This window comes from Lissotriton vulgaris, chromosome 9, assembly GCF_964263255.1.
Source record: "Lissotriton vulgaris chromosome 9, aLisVul1.2, whole genome shotgun sequence".
Classification (NCBI taxonomy): Eukaryota; Metazoa; Chordata; class Amphibia; order Caudata; family Salamandridae; genus Lissotriton; species Lissotriton vulgaris.
Window position 1 is genome coordinate 1,127,214,783 of NC_141697.1, and position 16,271 is coordinate 1,127,231,053.

The 16,271-nt window shown below is 44.0% G+C and overlaps 1 protein-coding gene across 3 annotated transcripts in view; it reads left to right on the forward strand.

Annotated features, from left to right (window-relative positions):
- Positions 1-16,271, forward strand: part of CHDH (choline dehydrogenase) — a 139,262-nt gene that overhangs the window by 106,520 nt on the left and 16,471 nt on the right. For all 3 annotated transcript variants that reach the window (XM_086939144.1, XM_086939142.1, XM_086939143.1), the window contains one exon: positions 11,800-11,929. In XM_086939144.1, coding sequence (XP_086795270.1) covers positions 11,800-11,929 — 130 coding nt within the window. The remainder of the gene's footprint in view (positions 1-11,799; positions 11,930-16,271) is intronic.

Consider the following 16,271-nt stretch of genomic DNA (forward strand, 5'->3'; position numbering starts at 1 on the left):
TTTGCTGTGTGCTTACCTATGTGTGTTTAGACTAGTGAGACATTGCCTACTGTTGTTTTTACTGGTTTGGCCCAAACGTGAGTTATGCGTAATGTGCTATGCCATTATGCCTGTGACACCTCTGAATGTGTTTATGCATCATGTGTTTTCCTGTGCTGCACCTCTGAATGTGTTTTTGATGCATCATGTGCCTTGTTCTTACACCGCTGAATGTATGTTATATGCATCATGTGTTTTCCTTCCCTACACCTCTGAATGTTGTGATGCATCATGTGTAATGTGTTCTTGCTTATACCCCTAATTGTATTGTGATACTTAGGTGGTGGTTCTTTCTAGTACAGGTGGTCCTAGTGAGGTCCTGGTTCCCTCCGTGACATTCTCCTAAGGTGTTTAGGGTTGTGTAGGTGGTACTTACCTGTTACCAGTGGTTACTGGTTGTGTGCTATATTTGCTAATTTGTGGTACAGTGATTTTATATCCTATATTCTATTTTCTACTAAGTGCTGATTCTGACAGGCGCCCACGTGGCCCTGTCCTGTGTAAATAATCCCTTGTGAATATTGCCCGTGCCAATTGGCACAATGTACATGTGTGATTTCTATCTGATGTGTTTTGACAATACAAAAGTTATTTTTATATAACCTTGTGTGGAGTCCCTATTGTGGTGTGCCTAGGATGTTGTTGCTGTTGTGTGCGTGCGCAAATGCTTTACACATTGCCTCAGGGATAAGCCTGTCTGCTCATGCCAAGCTACCAAGGGGGTGAGCAGGGGTAATCTTGGCGTGTGACTCCCTTGCCCTGACTAGAATGGTGGTTTTTGCCTAGCTTTCGCGTCAGCATTAGCCAACCAGAAATAGCCAGTTCTAACACCATTGTAAATGACAATGCCGTTTATTTATCTGTTTTCAAAACCAACACATCAATAAAAAGTTTGTCATTTACAATGCCAATAGCTCTAACTTTTGCAAAGGCGAGACCGTTGCATTGTAAATGCTTGTTTTTAATGTCCTCAGGGTTCAAACCCTGTAGGACCTGTGGATGGCAGATGTGGATGACAGACACTCTTAGTATTTGTATGTAGTGTCATGGGGAGCATGACTCTGAGGACTGTGACTCCTGTCACTAACTCCAGCCAAAGTCATTGCGGGAACTCCACATAAAACCTTTGGTGGTGCAGAGCCCGTTTTTGCTGTAGTGTCTGCTCCTCCTCTTCTTCCTCCTGTACTGAGCTTTTACGGCGTTTGGTCTCCTTCTGATTTCTTTCATACATCATCCATTCTAGGGCAGTGCCAATTAGCTTTTTCTTTTAATCTTCACCTACAGGTTGCACCTGGTGAGGTGTTCCTGCAGATATTATTACTTCTTAAACTTTCGATGACAGGTTATGGTCCCCGCTATTTGGGACACACGTTTATTTTTTTTTTGGCCCTATTGAGCTTAGACAACTGTTGATGCAGGGTGTTTGCTTTTCTACCCAGATTCTCATTGGGGTATTTGTTTGCATTGTGCAGATGCACTGTTGCCTTGTTACCTGTCCAACAGGGTACTCTGTCTGTATGCTTTGCAGGCATTCTTTCATACATTTCTGGCACTTTAGTACCCCTTATAGGGGATTTCAAATAATGGGCTTTGATGTGATAATGCAAAGGGGCCTTGCCTCCCCCTCTTCCAGTGTTGGTGTGTATATTCTTACTGGCTAGAGGCCCATTCTTCCTACCAGATGCAAGGAAAAGGGTTTAATTCTTAACGTAGGCTACTTCGTCTGATCCTGGCCTAGGCAGTGTTCCTTCTTTTGTCTCTTACAGGCTTTCACATTCCTTGGGCTAGTTCCTGCTATGCACAGGTAAGAAGTACTTCTTCTCTTCCATGCCACTGCATGGACTGTCTTAATCTGATTCTGTCATGCGAAAAGCTGCTGTTCCTATTCACTTGAGGATTTTTTTTGTCCTTGTTGGGAACGTTTCTATGACACTTATGATACCAACCACAACATTTGGTTCTGAACTGGTTGTTCTTCAGATGTTGACCTCTACCCCTCTTATGGATTTATGGCTTTTTTTTTTCTTGACTATGGGTGCCTTGACCACCCTTCCTCAGGTTTTGTTTGTACAGAGGTTTGGTGACCCTTTCAAATTCTTTTCTAGAGAGTTTCCTTCCTTTCTCGCGGGCGCAGATACAGTTCCAACCCCTTTTGGGTTTGGTATCCCTTGAACTACTGGGTTTGGAGGATGACAATCTTGGTGACGTCGGGGTCCTCACTCATGCTGTTACAGGAATCGTTGGCTGGGCACAAGTTGTCCCGTGGGTATTGGAGCTCTCTTTAAACTTCTGGATGTTTTTCTCTTCTTCTCCCTCCCTTCTCTTCCTTTAGGAGAGGTAGGGTTCTTTCTCCTTCCATGGTCGCGGTATACCTTCCGGTCATTTTATGGGCCCTACCTTTGCATCATTTCTTACATGGCTGCTCCCTGGTTTTAGGCCTCCATTTATGGCGTTGGGTCTTCCACAACTACTTACTCTTTTTTCTGCTGCTTTAGTCTGGTTCCCTTTTTCTGTCTGCTATTCCTTCTTTACAGCGGAGACTGGTTATCTGACTGGGACTTCCCTGTGTTTTTTTTTTTTAAATTTTTGAAAACCTTTATTGTGCATGAAGAAAAGGGAACAAATACGGGCCTACAACCATCAGGCCGGCCACGATACTGTTAAGCACTGGTGCAAGCAATACGGTTCCCCAGCGGCATCAGGCAATATAGCAACAATTAGTATCAGTTACACTGAGTGGAATCATGTCGCCAGGGGGAAGGAGCATTGAAGGTTAAATTTTAAAATGTTTTTATATCTAAATAAATCAGTGAAGAATAGAATCAAGGAGAACTGAGTCCGCACATTAGCTTCATAACATGAGCAGGCAGCATCCAAAAGATACAACAGCAGTGATGAACACCCCGTCAATATGGCAGTACAGTATAAACCAACAGGAGCATCAGTCCGTAGTTACGTACCACCCACAGCGCCACCCACTCCCTACTAACCCCTGTCACAGACCCAGAACAGAAGACAGAACAAGAAAGCGCGGAAAGTTTAGAAAAAGAAGGCCCATAGAACCAAATACGAAAAATTAAATCTACCCCCCCACCCTACATCAATGCGGAGGCTACGGCCTACCCCTCCCCCCCCCCGACAATGTGCCTGTCGCCCATTAAACCCGAAATATAGATCAAGAATAAGAGAAGAGAGAGGAACGAAGAGAAAGTAGAGGAGAGAGAGAGGAAAGAAAAAGGAAGAATTATAACATCTGTATATAGGGAGTAAGAAAAGAGCACTCTAATCTATAACTCCCAAAAAAGAAGCAAGTCGGGAGGAGGTCAGTTCCACACACTCTCGGTCTCCGCCAGCCCCATCAGCCTCCGCCACCCCAAGTATCATAATCACAATAAGAATAGCAAACAATACTGCGACTGGGGTGAGGCAGGATGACGGCGCAGGGTTCAAGGGCCGGCGGAGCCGAGAGCTTACACGTCCGCTCCGGTCGCCATCTTGGCTCCTCCCCCCGGACTTCCCTGTGTTGGCCTTAGTTCAACTTCATCTCTTTACCAGTCCCAGATGGTGGTCTTCATTCTCTATTCTGCAGGTTTGTTTTTCACCTGCAGTTTTCTTTTTCAGTTATCTCCCTGCAGCTGGATTGTATCCAGGCCATGTTTTTTGTCTGATTGTCTTTGTTTTCAGGGGAGTGTAATGCCTTCCAATCCCTGTTTTCTTTTATACAGTCCATGTGACAGTTGCTATTCGTCACATCGTTTTTCCTTGGCCATTGTTCTAAACGTTGATGTGTGTTTGTGTGTGTGTGTGTGTATATCCATTTTTATACATCCTTGTATGTGGGTATTTTTAGGCACTTTTATGTTATGCTGCCTTTATTAGGAGGGAATGCCTTTTGCTTACATTGCTCCATTTTCCTCGTGTCCTACAGGGATCCTCAATTTTTCGTTGCTTGCTGTTGCTAGCCCATCCTCCTCTGTGGGTCTATGTTGAATGGTCCCAGAAGGCTCACTCCTTTCCTTTGACCTCAGTAGTCTATGCTCATATTGGTATTATTTTTCCCACTGTTTTTCCTAAGATTTTATTGGAGCTCTTCGCATCACTTGGTTCTATGGCACAGAGCTTTGATCCGGTGGTATTATCTATTGTCCTTGGTATTCAGCCCCGTCCACTATCGTTCGGCTACCATTGGAGGTGCTATGTAGTATTATAATTACATCATGTGTTCTTTCCAACATCTCTTATTCTTCCATGTTTTTCCATAGTTACGGACTTCCGTTCCTTACGGGTTTTCCCCAATATTTCTGGTGAGGCATCTTCTTTCCTCACCTGCCTTCCTAACAGCCAGTCTCTCTCTCTACCCGTTAGTGAGCCGGCTGGTACTGCTCAGGGTTCTCTAGTGGGATCGGTTTGCAGACCCTCCTCCGGGAATGGCATTGCTTAGGTATCTAATTCAAAGGTAAGGAATCTACAGCTAGACGTCTCTATCAGAAGAATAAGTTCCTTACCTTTGATAATGCCTTATCTGGTACAGACAGGATCCAGCCGCAGATTCCTTACCAACCGAGGAAGAAAACAAACATTCTACAAAGAAAAGTGTCTTTGTGGGCACATTGTTTCCAAAAGCAGTTTCTGTAAGTGGCTCCGTGTTTCTAGCACGGGATTAGTCACAGAAGAAACTGACGTCAGGGGAGGGCATTCAAGTATCATTAGGTCCTACGCTGGGGGGGGGGGGGGGGGGGGGGACATCTAATAGCCAAATCTAAAAATAGAAACTTTTATCACAAAGCCAACCTGTCCCTCCAGCAAAATCGGTTGTAAACATACCAGCCCTATTTTACCACAGTTTTGCAAAGACATCAATGTGATAGCATCAATTTACTAAACACTTTAATGACCCACATGTGCAGTGCTAAATTGCTTCCACAACCTTTAATAGATGACGGTCTGAGTATTTGATTACAGATCCTCGCCAGTAACAGCTTGGCCTAATTTTGGCTCCTCAGAGCGGCACACGTGATTTTGAGGTCTATATTTAAGTACTGATAACCCGAGGAGTTTACAGGGACACTTACACCTATATTCCCACAAGGTTTTAAAATAAATGACAGAACTATTCCATATATCTTTAGTGTGTGACTACAGAGGGTACCTTATCCCCCCAGAGCTTGAAGCCTGGTATTCCTTAAGTTAGGCTAAGATTTCTGCAATCAGGTTTGTGCATGTGTCCCCTCAACATGCATCTGTGTTTTGTTTGCAGTGCAGTGTCACATTTGTTTTGCACTTTTTGTGTGCGAGTAATCTACATGCACCCTTTTATTTGAATGGCAGTTGACGTCTTGAAAATATTTATCTTATGTTTTGTATGTTTTATAATCCTTTAGGAAACATACCTCAGGTGTCAAGGTAGAACTTACTTTGACCCCTTTACACTCACTGACTTAGCATGGTCTGTAGTGATAGGAATCCTCTTTTGCTCTGAAGAATGTCCCTGACCACTACTATCAATTGGTAGGGCAGAAACATGTTTGATCACAAAGGATGGTGGGGCCATTATGCCTATATTCCATCCTACTAGTTTTTTTAGATATACCAGAGGTACCCCGGAATAAAGGTGATAACATGGGTTTACCTTCAGGTATTTTTAAGAATTCTGGACCCCTTCTTATCCAGTACGTTTTATCAAAGAACAACCTCTCATTTGAAGTTGTGTCCGCCCTGGTAGTATTCTCTTACCAGGGTGGGGTGAGGTCTCCAATGATGAAGAATGTCTCAAATAGTGAGTGAGGCCTTCCCCTTTTCAAATAAAATTGGCATCTCAATTGGTAAATCTCCGACATTTAACTCTGAATGTTATAGACGAATTTAACTCTATACTATTAGCCATTGCTCTCTGTGATATCTGATTATTAAAGTGTGGAGTTGTGCCTTGGTGTACTTCCACTTCTCCCTTTTTGTTTTGAAATAATTTTTAATATAACAGAATTCACAAGCTTCAGGCTGTGATCCTAGTTGTTTATGCTGATTGCTTTTTACATTGTTACATTTTTTTGTAAAGTGCAACGTACATCAAAGCTTCTTGGCTCCATCCATATAAGCACTCAACCTAGGTGGCACCAGTAGAATTGAACAGAGCAAGAATGAGAGGACACAACAAAAAAATGCTTAGGATTACTTTTATTGTGTCCTCTCTACTTCCCCAAAAGTTACAGCAGCTCCGGAGTCACTGTTGTGGGTGCCTCTACCTCATATGGCCATCCCATCACCATTCCTTCTACTTATTTCCCTCCCTGCCCCATGCATTGGGGGTCATGCAGCAGCCCCTGCTTTATTGCTAATCTAAACCTTTGTGTGTACACATCCTCACTGGCAAGCAGTGTGGTAAACTATCTGGGAATGGACAGCAGGTTGGAATTTGTGAGTGGTCCAGCACTGTTGTGGTTTGGAGAAAGACAACAACTTAATCCTGACTATCCATAAGCTGACCTGTTTCCAAAAAGGCTGGCCAAAGGGAGGAACAAGACACCACATGGGGACCCGCAAGACTGCCCCACAGTAGTGATAGTGAGGAGGCCGGTCAGTGCTATCAAAGAATGGTCAACGTGCACAAATCCGGCTAATGGCTTTTCACCATGATCCGCCTAACCGGGAGAATATACGGCATTTGGTTGTGCTTGTAATTTTATGGAGGATGCCCGCTTCTAAGGGCTGAGTCTTCTATGCACAGGTTGTGCTGGCAATTTTCCAGTAGCCTCAGGCGTCCAGTGGTCTGGGATCCCACCGGTAATGTAGGAAAACGGCATACAAGTGAAAGCTTGAAACTGGGTTATCTCCATTTTTGACAGTGTTTGGAATGTTTTACTTCAAGGGATCCCCTCCAGGCACCAGTCATAAGAGCTAGGTGCTTGCTGATCCAGGAACAAAGGGACTTTTCACAGCATGGGCATTCCTTGCTCATACCCCTTAGCTTCGTTGTAAAGGGTCTATGCCTGCCCTGCATAGCTCAGTGGTCCCCTCAGCAGCCCCAAACAGATCCTCAGTGGCAGCCCACACTCTGCACCTGCTCTCCCCAGCCACTATTACCTAGTCCTTGTAGCAGGGTAACAGCTCAACAGCCAGAGTTCACAGTGCTTGCTTCTTCAGGTCACCATAGCAGGTCCAGTGCCAAAAAGAGTCCACATTGCTTCCACCATCCGGACTCAGCAGTTTGTCCACTCGTCCCAAGAGCTGGTGGAGAATCAATGAGCTGGTGCCCCATCTCAGAAGTGAAGGTTCAAGAGAGTTCAGGAATATAGATTTCAGATGTTGGTGCCCCCCCCCCCTCCCATGCTCATGACAGCGGGTCAAAAGCTACAATGGTCCTTCTCCCTTGCCCAAGGCTCCTTTTCATTTCTTTCTATCTTTAAAGCGACCTTGGTGGAACACGCACCCAATCTTGAGATGCTGCATGATCAATCCCTCTCTAACAACAGAAACCAGCCGACTGACTGTCCCATTCCTGTTCAGTATTCTGGAATAACCGAAGATGGCGAATTTTACAAAAATCACAGAACATCAGCTCACTGTACATGTCTTTGCCAAACCAGGCTTTTCATTTCCCTCAAATATGTGAAAGGCCTCTTGCAGAACACTGGTGACAGAAGTCTGCCTCTCTCTACTGTTCAGGCTGGGAGTTTCCCCAGTCCAAAGAATAGGGAGTTGCTGCTAAAGTCTCTTGAAATTCACAACCCTACACCCTTCCTCCAGCAACAGATACTAATCTCCCTTGTGACTAACCTTTTGCTCAATGGGGCTGTGGTCCTTGTACCACGTGTCAAGTTAAAAGAACAGAATGATTGACCGTATTGAAAGCTGCTGTTAGGTCCACCAGGTTTAACACCGTGGTAATACTGACATCAACAGCATGATGTAAGTCGTCAGACATGAAAACAATGGAGAGCCCAATTCAGTAACCTACATAGAAACCCATCTGGGAGGAATAACCCAAACCGTTATTGGTTACAAAACTCGATAGTTATTGATAGACCGCTTTATCCAGTAACGTACTGAGGAAAGGCAGTTGTAAGATCGGTCTATAGTTCAACAGTTCCTAATTTTTCTGGGCTTCTAAAGAAACTGTCAGGAAGGACTACAATGCTGTTTATAGGACTGTCAGTGTGCTGGATTGCTATTCTGGACGAACTGCTTTTCTACTGTGGAAAGGGGAGTACCTCTGACCCTGCTGAGGAAGAGCTAGACTTTGCTTAAACACAAAGTGATCTCCAAGGGCTTGCTGGCTTGCCTCCTGTTTTTGAGAATCAGGATACCTGCTCCTGTGCCTGGTCCATTAGATGTGACCAAGGTGCTTGCTCCAGACACCTCTCCTGTCTGCAGCAGAACCGACACATCATTGCTGTTGCGGGAGCAGAATCGGCGCATCGCATTAGGAACCAGCGCATCGCCATCACTGTAATGTGGGAAGATCAACGCATCCTCTCAACTGCATGGAAAAACCCGGCGCATAATCTACAGAACCAACACCTCACCTTGACTGCAGAATCGACACCGACGCATCACTTGAGTGTGTTAACATTTACAAAGTCAAGAAAACCCACAAAAAAAGAAATACATTTTTTTAAGTGCAGTGAAGTTGATCAGTCTGGTGGTTGCATTGGCTAGATATACACATTGGAGGCAGTGATGAACTCGAGTGTCCCTGATTTCCTACGTATCGAAGGTGACAGCCAGTCTTAATGATTCAAATTGTGGAGAAACCTACAAAGCGGGAAGGACCCATTAAAGGGTGAGTTGAGTTCCCCAAGGATTCTCTTAAAGGGTTGGAGAGTGAGTATTGACAATGAGAGGTTGTGGGTGCAGCAAACGGAGAGGGCCATTTGAATGAGTGCTCGGCCATAGGTCTATGAGTTGGCCACGAATGTGTGTGGTTTGGAAGTTAATGTTGATGATTGTTTGGTCAAAGGAGAGTGAGTCAATTTGGAGTTCCAGGGCATAGTTGCAGTGGTTGATAGAGCACATGGTGTTGTGAAATTGAATAAGATTATCAAATGAATATATGATTAAGTCTGTGGGAGGGGTGGTAATAGTGTTCCAAATTAGTGAAACTGAAGAGCCAAGGCAGGAAGTGATGTGTTCAAGTACGTTAGGGGTGAAGACAAACATGAGTTTGAGGGAATGCCTTGTATACAGGAGTCCACCACCCTCTTCTTCTTTTATTCTGTCATTTGGGCCTGTAAATAGGATATAATGGTGATGTGTAGGGCACGGAAGTAGTGGAGTATTTGGCTCAAATCCATGTTTTAGTTGTGAAAGCGAGTTCTAGGTTGGAGGGGTGTTAGTTGAGGTAGTAGGGTATGGACAATCTCTCCTTAGAGATCAAACTCTCATTCTGGAAGTCTTGGGGTAGGGCTCAGCAATATTAAAGTTTATGTTTGGGATAAACTGAAGCTGGATGGTGTGAATATTTTGTAGGAGCAACTTTCAGGCAGTGGGGCCTTCGAATTGTGAGTGGGCCAAGACCTGGTGTTACATCAAAGAAGTGTGCATTCATTGGATTTGGAGCAATCTGGAGGTGGTTACTTAGGATTGGCAATGAGAGGTTGTGGGTGCAGCAAATGGAGAGGGCCATTTGAATGAGTGCTCGGCCATAGGTCTATGAGTTGGCCACGAATGTGTGTGGTTTGGAAGTTAATGTTGATGATTGTTTGGTCAAAGGAGAGTGAGTCAATTTGGAGTTCCAGGGCTTGTTGCAGTGGTTGATAGAGCACATGGTGTTGTGAAATTGAATAAGATTATCAAATGAATATATGAGTAAGTCTGTGGGAGGGGTGGTAAAGAGTGTTCCAAATTAGTGACACTGAAGAGCCAAGGCAGGAAGTGATGTGTTCAAGTACGTTAGGGGTGAAGTCAAACATGAGTTTGAGGGAATGCCTTGTATACAGGAGGCCACCACCCTCATCTCCTTTATTCTGTCCTTTGAGCCTGTAAATAGGATATCTGTAATCTTTTTGTTTGTGGTGAGTGATGGCAAGCAGGAATTGCAAGTGATGTGTTTACAAGATCATGATCAAAAGCAAGGTGGCTGTTAGCTGTTTAGGCAGGATGGCATTAAAGAGGTTAAAATGGAAGGCAGTCATGGTGTTTTGGAGGGTGGGATTTCCAAGTGATCCTCATAGATTGTGGGAATGGTCCCAGGATTTGGAGGGTTCAAATCGCCAGAGGTCCCGACAAAGGCATACCAACCAATACAATAATAGTGCTGATTCTCCCTTAGTGTATGATTCAGAGCACTCTGCTTCCAAGTGAGTCTTTCTTTTTTTGAATGAAATATGGAGGGTCGAATAGAAAGGTGCCCATAGGTACTATTATTAAGTACATGCCATTATCTAATGCCTCAGGTCTGGATTTCTATTTAACCTGGCTTATCAATCTTCAGCACAGATATTATTTGACAAGGCTAAGACTAAATATTGCCCATCACCTAGTTGGCTTCCCTTTGGCTGGCTCTTGGGTCACTTTTTTCTCTTTTTGCCCATGTGTGCTGTCTCTTCACAATCAACTGAGCAGTTTGTTTATTTTGTAATTTGTATCTCTAATTAAGAGTCCAGTTTTAAGGTCCTATTTTATTGCACAAGCACTTTACTTCTTACAAAGATGGTCTGAGTTATTTGCAGTCTCTACCTACTCGAAACGTGCTTTTCTTTACTCAGTTACATTACAGCTGCTATATGGTTAAGAAAAAATGATGAGTCTTAATTTTACAATTGTATTGTCAAAAAATGTTGTATTTTTTAGGATTTGCTACACATTTTCAATTTCACTGATGTTTTTATTCTTACTGCGAATGTGAAGATTGTATTTTGTGCTTTTATGGACTTTAATGAGGCCGAATGAAGTTATTTTTGATGTTGAGTAAAATTATATGGGAAATTTGGCAATGGCATGCCTACTACAAGATTTATCAGGGACTGACATATAGCTAAAGCGCAAACAAGCATCTGGGTATGCGTGCTCTACTAATAAATTATAACACAGTCGTTGAAAGCAGTAGGATCTGTCTTGCACTGTGTACGGGGCTTCTGGTCTTCATGTTCAATGTTCCTGGAGGAAGGGTTGTTCCGCAGTTTCTCCTTAATCTCTGAGCTTTTAATCAGCACAGTACGCAACAACCAATCCTGTCCTCCATTCATAAAATTAACAGACTAATTCTAGACTTTTTGTATGCTTCTTGACATATAAAGAAATGACAGCACTAGTTTTCATGTCATATACTGCTACCTTAAATAGTGTCACAAATAAAAATGCAATGGCCTCTAAAAGATCTTAAAACATTTTGTAAACTATTCTTGTTCAGACTTTTGACTTTGTATGAAGGGTCTACGTACGCTCTAAATTGTCTGTGTTCTACTGTGATAGTCTTGGAGATTTGTTTATTTTCTGCCTTCCAGAGAGACTGCAAAGTACATCCTTCATTGGCACCAACTATCCCTGAAGGACATTCCATCATGGCGTCAGTAGTCTCAAACTAGCATGCCAGCTTTTGTCTTCATCACTAGCAATTAAATCGTAAAGCTGGAGGGATTTGGTCTTGATGGGGGTGTAGGTTCCTATTCTTCGTGATCTCGGTTATTAGATAAAGCTTATGCAGCAAACATTGAAAATGGTGTCTGAATCTTACCTTTTACAGATGGTGTCAGAAGAAATTAACTATAAGGAGTGTGTGCCAACCTCTTTTTCTAATCCGGTGTTTTATGTTTATGGTTTTAGGTGTTTGCCAAGAAAGAAGTGATTTTGAGTGGTGGGTCCATAAATTCCCCCCAGCTTCTCATGTTATCTGGCATTGGTGATGCTAAAGAGCTAGCAAAATTAGGGATCCCAGTGGTTTGTCATCTTCCAGGTAATATTTTCACTGGTTAATCTTTAAAATACGTAATGTTAGTACTGCATGTTGTTGAAGGATGTGTGCTGCATTCACTGTATTGGGTGGCTGCACCAATCGAGGGTAACATGAACAAAGTATTCCGCTGAAGTAAAAGGGGAGACAATTTCCGGTGCTCTGGTGAAGTTACAGCATTTATATTTGATAGGTGGAGGAGTGTGGCTCAATGGTTAGAGCGGCAGACCCTGATGCAGAGTTCTGGCCCGGGACCAGGGCTCAATTCCCACCTCAGCGGGTCTTGGGCTCAATTTCCTCGGACCTGACAATTCTCGCCTCGGTGCCTATTCTAATCATGGGCCCCACTCTGCAACTCTGGGCAATAGCTTGCTTAACCTCCACACCGGCCCCAACAGCGCTAGGATGCCTGGCTTCACCCTGGGGGTGCCCAGGAGTGGACACTTCACAGGGAAAGCCAGGAAGGGTTCTACAGCGGTATGAGTAATAGCGCAAGGAAACCGCTTGGTGACAGTGCGCTCTTCAAATACATTTACATTTACATATAGTACAGTACTGCTGTAAAAATAGAAAATTTGATAAATGTGTGATAATTCACTAACCGCATGTATAATACTACTTTTGAACACTTCAAACTCACTTTAAAAGAGAACCTATTTGTTGTTAACATTTCTTTGCAGTTTTCGTGATTATTAGCTGTGCGCATTGCTTCTCATTCCAGACTCAACAGCCATCTAAACATTTCATAGTACGTTTACTTGTGAACAAGAGTTTGCATTCAGGCAGCCCCATTTACAAAGATGTTGTTGTGACTTATAAATGACTTACTGCCAAACTCTAGCAATCAATCAATCAAGGGCTTGTAAAGTGTGGCTACTCACCTGTGAGGGTCTCAAGGCGCTGGGGGAGAGGGCTGCTGTTGGGACTGAGTGGAGGATCATTCTGAGAGCCAGGTCTTGAGGTCCTTCCTGAATTGTGTCAGCGATGCGGATTGGCTGAGGTGCAGGAGCAGGGTGTTCCAGGTCTTGACGGCGAGGAAGGAGAACAGCCTTCCTCCTGTTCTGGTCTTGTGGATCCTGTGGACAGAGGCGAGGGCAAGTAGGGAGGATCGAAGTAGTCTGGCAGGTGCGTGGAATGTGAGGAGGTGCTGCCTTTCATCGTGTAGAGCTTTGTAGGTGTAAGTGAGGGCTCTTGAAATTTAAGAGTAAGCTAGGAGTGCTATATGAGTAAGTCACACTTACTCTTACACAAATCTTTGTGAATCTGGCCCAGAAAGTCTTTTTGTTGAATACTACATTTTGTTCATGGAAGTGTGTTTCACCAAATAAAGTACTGCCAAGCCTGGTGAATGCCCTTCCTCTGCACCTATACAACATTACCTCGTTAGGCACTTGCCATTTAGTTCAATCGAGATGGGCTACGCAGAAGCATTAGCCAAAACTTGATTTCACAGTTTCTCGTACAAGGATTACCTTCACCTTTCGCCCAGGGTCAGACTATGGATGAAAATAGGGCCAGGCACAAAAATAAAATGGTTTCCTATTACCAAATCAGGAAACAAAAAAAAAGGCCCGTATTTGGGGCCATTTTTAACTTGTAAATCCACGTTATATAGTAGTTCTGCAAGGTATCGGGGACTGCTTGCTTTTGTGCTAGCTGCATTCAATAGTTTTGAGAATGTCAGACCAGACCAGCAAGCACTGCCAGATTGCCTTATAGGCAGATCCGACGCTGCTTTAGCCCATCATGAGATGTGTGTGCATGCTCAGTCCTAAATGCACAGAATTCCAACAGCTGCGTTAATCAGAGTCAGCGCTGGCCTTTCACGTTAGATGATGGAATACATTACATAGTGCTTGGGGTGGGTAATTCACCCACTTGCGCTCACTTTGTAATTACAGCTTACTCTCATGGGTGGTGTTACAACCACACATTATTCCATCAGGACCACCTTTGTGGCTTTCTACAGATGTAAACTGATTCATTAGTCCTGTAGACAGGCGGGATGTAATTCCTACCACACAAATGACATTTTATAATATCTGTTGTATTTATATAGAACACCCACTGACAAATGAGTTTACGGTTTTGCTTTATACTTTAATTTCTCTTTATAAAATATACGCCGTGAAGCGGGGAATTACAGAATAAATGTATGAGCATGAATGAATCACAGTTTTCTTTAAAAAAAAATTGACTATAAACGAAGAACATTTTGTTGAAGTTAAATTTGCCTCTGCGTAGCAACAAGCGCAAGCACAGCTGTGAGTGTGTCTCAACATTTTTTAATAACGTGTGCATGTCAAGCATTCTCTTTTGTGAAGTCAGATTATCTTTGAGGAAAGCATTCTTCAACCCCCAGAGATGACTAACAGAGTTGTACTTTAAAAAGCTGTGGAATGCAAATTCCCATTCGGGCGAAACTACGCAGAATAAAGAGTCCAAAGTGAGAGTAAAAAGCTGCTTTATTATGACGTTTAAGCATGTTGTGAACTTATTTACATTACAACAAATTATCAAAAACTCCATCTCACTATCACAATTTTTAGACTGACCACTCACTTTAATCCACCCCCCAACAAGAACAGTCCCTCAACAATCATCCAAACATTCATTCCTTACCATACACTTTCCTTTCATTCGCTGTCCTCCACACATGACCCAACAATGGCTCCCCCGTATTCCCTCTGCCAAGGACTACCCTTCAAGGTCTTGTTTAGTTCTTCCGCCTGTCCTGATCTCGACAACTGAAACCAAGACCCCCACCTGCAAAACTATTACCCAATAAAACAAACAACCTGTATGCCCGCAAAACCAGAAACATAGGGTGGGAGGGAGGGGGCAAAGGCAAAACCAGTACCCTACCTAGGAGGACCACAGCTTTCTAAATCTGTGCCTAACCGACCCCCAGAACACCAACTGCAACCTAAACCCCACCCTAAGCCTGAACCAACCAATCCTAAGCCCTGGACTGCGCCATCCATCCGAAGCACCCTGGGGGTGGACATCCTAGGGAGGCAACCCCAGGAACCCCCATTGGGCGAAACGGCACCGAATTAACAGGCCAAGGTGAGTGGAAAAAGGCACTTTATCATGACCGGTATGTAGGTTGTGAACTTATTTAGATTACAACAAATGATCAAAAACCACGCCTCACTAATGAAATATTTTGACTGACCACACCCATTAATCCTCCCCACCCCCCAACTAGAAGAGTCCCCCAAGAAAAATTCATTCCTCACCATCCCCTTTCCTTTAATTTGCTGTCCTTCACACGTGACCCAACCATTGCTCCCCTGTATCCTTACTGCCAAGGACTACCTCGAAAGCCCCAACCCTTCCGGCCTGGCACAAGCTCCTTCATTCCTGCCACCAGGAAAAACCCTTCCAAGACGTTTTTCCTGTAACCCCCACCTCCCTTTCCCAGGCAAGAACCCTTTCAAACAAGTGTTTGCTGCCCCCGCAACAGCCTGCACTGCCATTTTAAACCTGTAAAAAGGGGATGGGTGTCACACCAACTGCCTATATTTTTTAGCACCATCTGTTCACTGCTAGCTTTAATGCTAAACGTTCCCACAAGGACAGCTCATTCTCCATGAAAGATGAAGGAACTCTGCCCTGCCTATAATACATGAAATCTTATTTTATGTCCCAGAGTTCCAACCAACCTAGTCCCCTTTCCTTACAGAAACGTTGCCTCTCCCTGGTTACTTTTTGCATCGCCGAGCCTAGTCTTTGCAACTGCTGTGTATTTTCCTGCGCCTCTCCAAACTCTTAGCGGAACTAACGCCGTCCAAAACACGTGTGCCCGACTATTACGCTAAGTCATTCTCACCCAAATGTAAGACCAAGAGATCCAAAAACATGCACTCTGTCACCAGATTTGACAGACATGGCAGCAGTTGACCCCACTTCATTCTGCCCTTACCCCACTATTCAATCTTTATTTCATTGGATCAAAAACTCAAATTCTTCTCAAAGGACGTTTCTCTGCTTGTTTCGCTACCCTTTGAATAAAGGAGTGGCCCACAATCCATATGGTAAACATCGCCTCGGATCAATCAGGGGCAGGCTACCCACCTGCGAGGGTCCCAAGAAGCTGGGGGGAGTGGGTTCCGCAGATGTTTAGCCAAAGAGCTAGGTTTAGAGGGTCTTCCTGAAGGTGTTCAGTGTGGGGGCGCATCTGATGTCTGCCAGTAGCTCGTTCCAGGTCTTGGCTGCAATGTGAGAGAAGGATCTTCCGCCTGCTCTGGCTCTGTGGAAGCGCGGGTTTTCGGCCAGTGCGAGGTTGGAGGATCGGAGACTCCTTTTGGGTACGTGGAAGTTGATTTTATTGTTGAGGTAT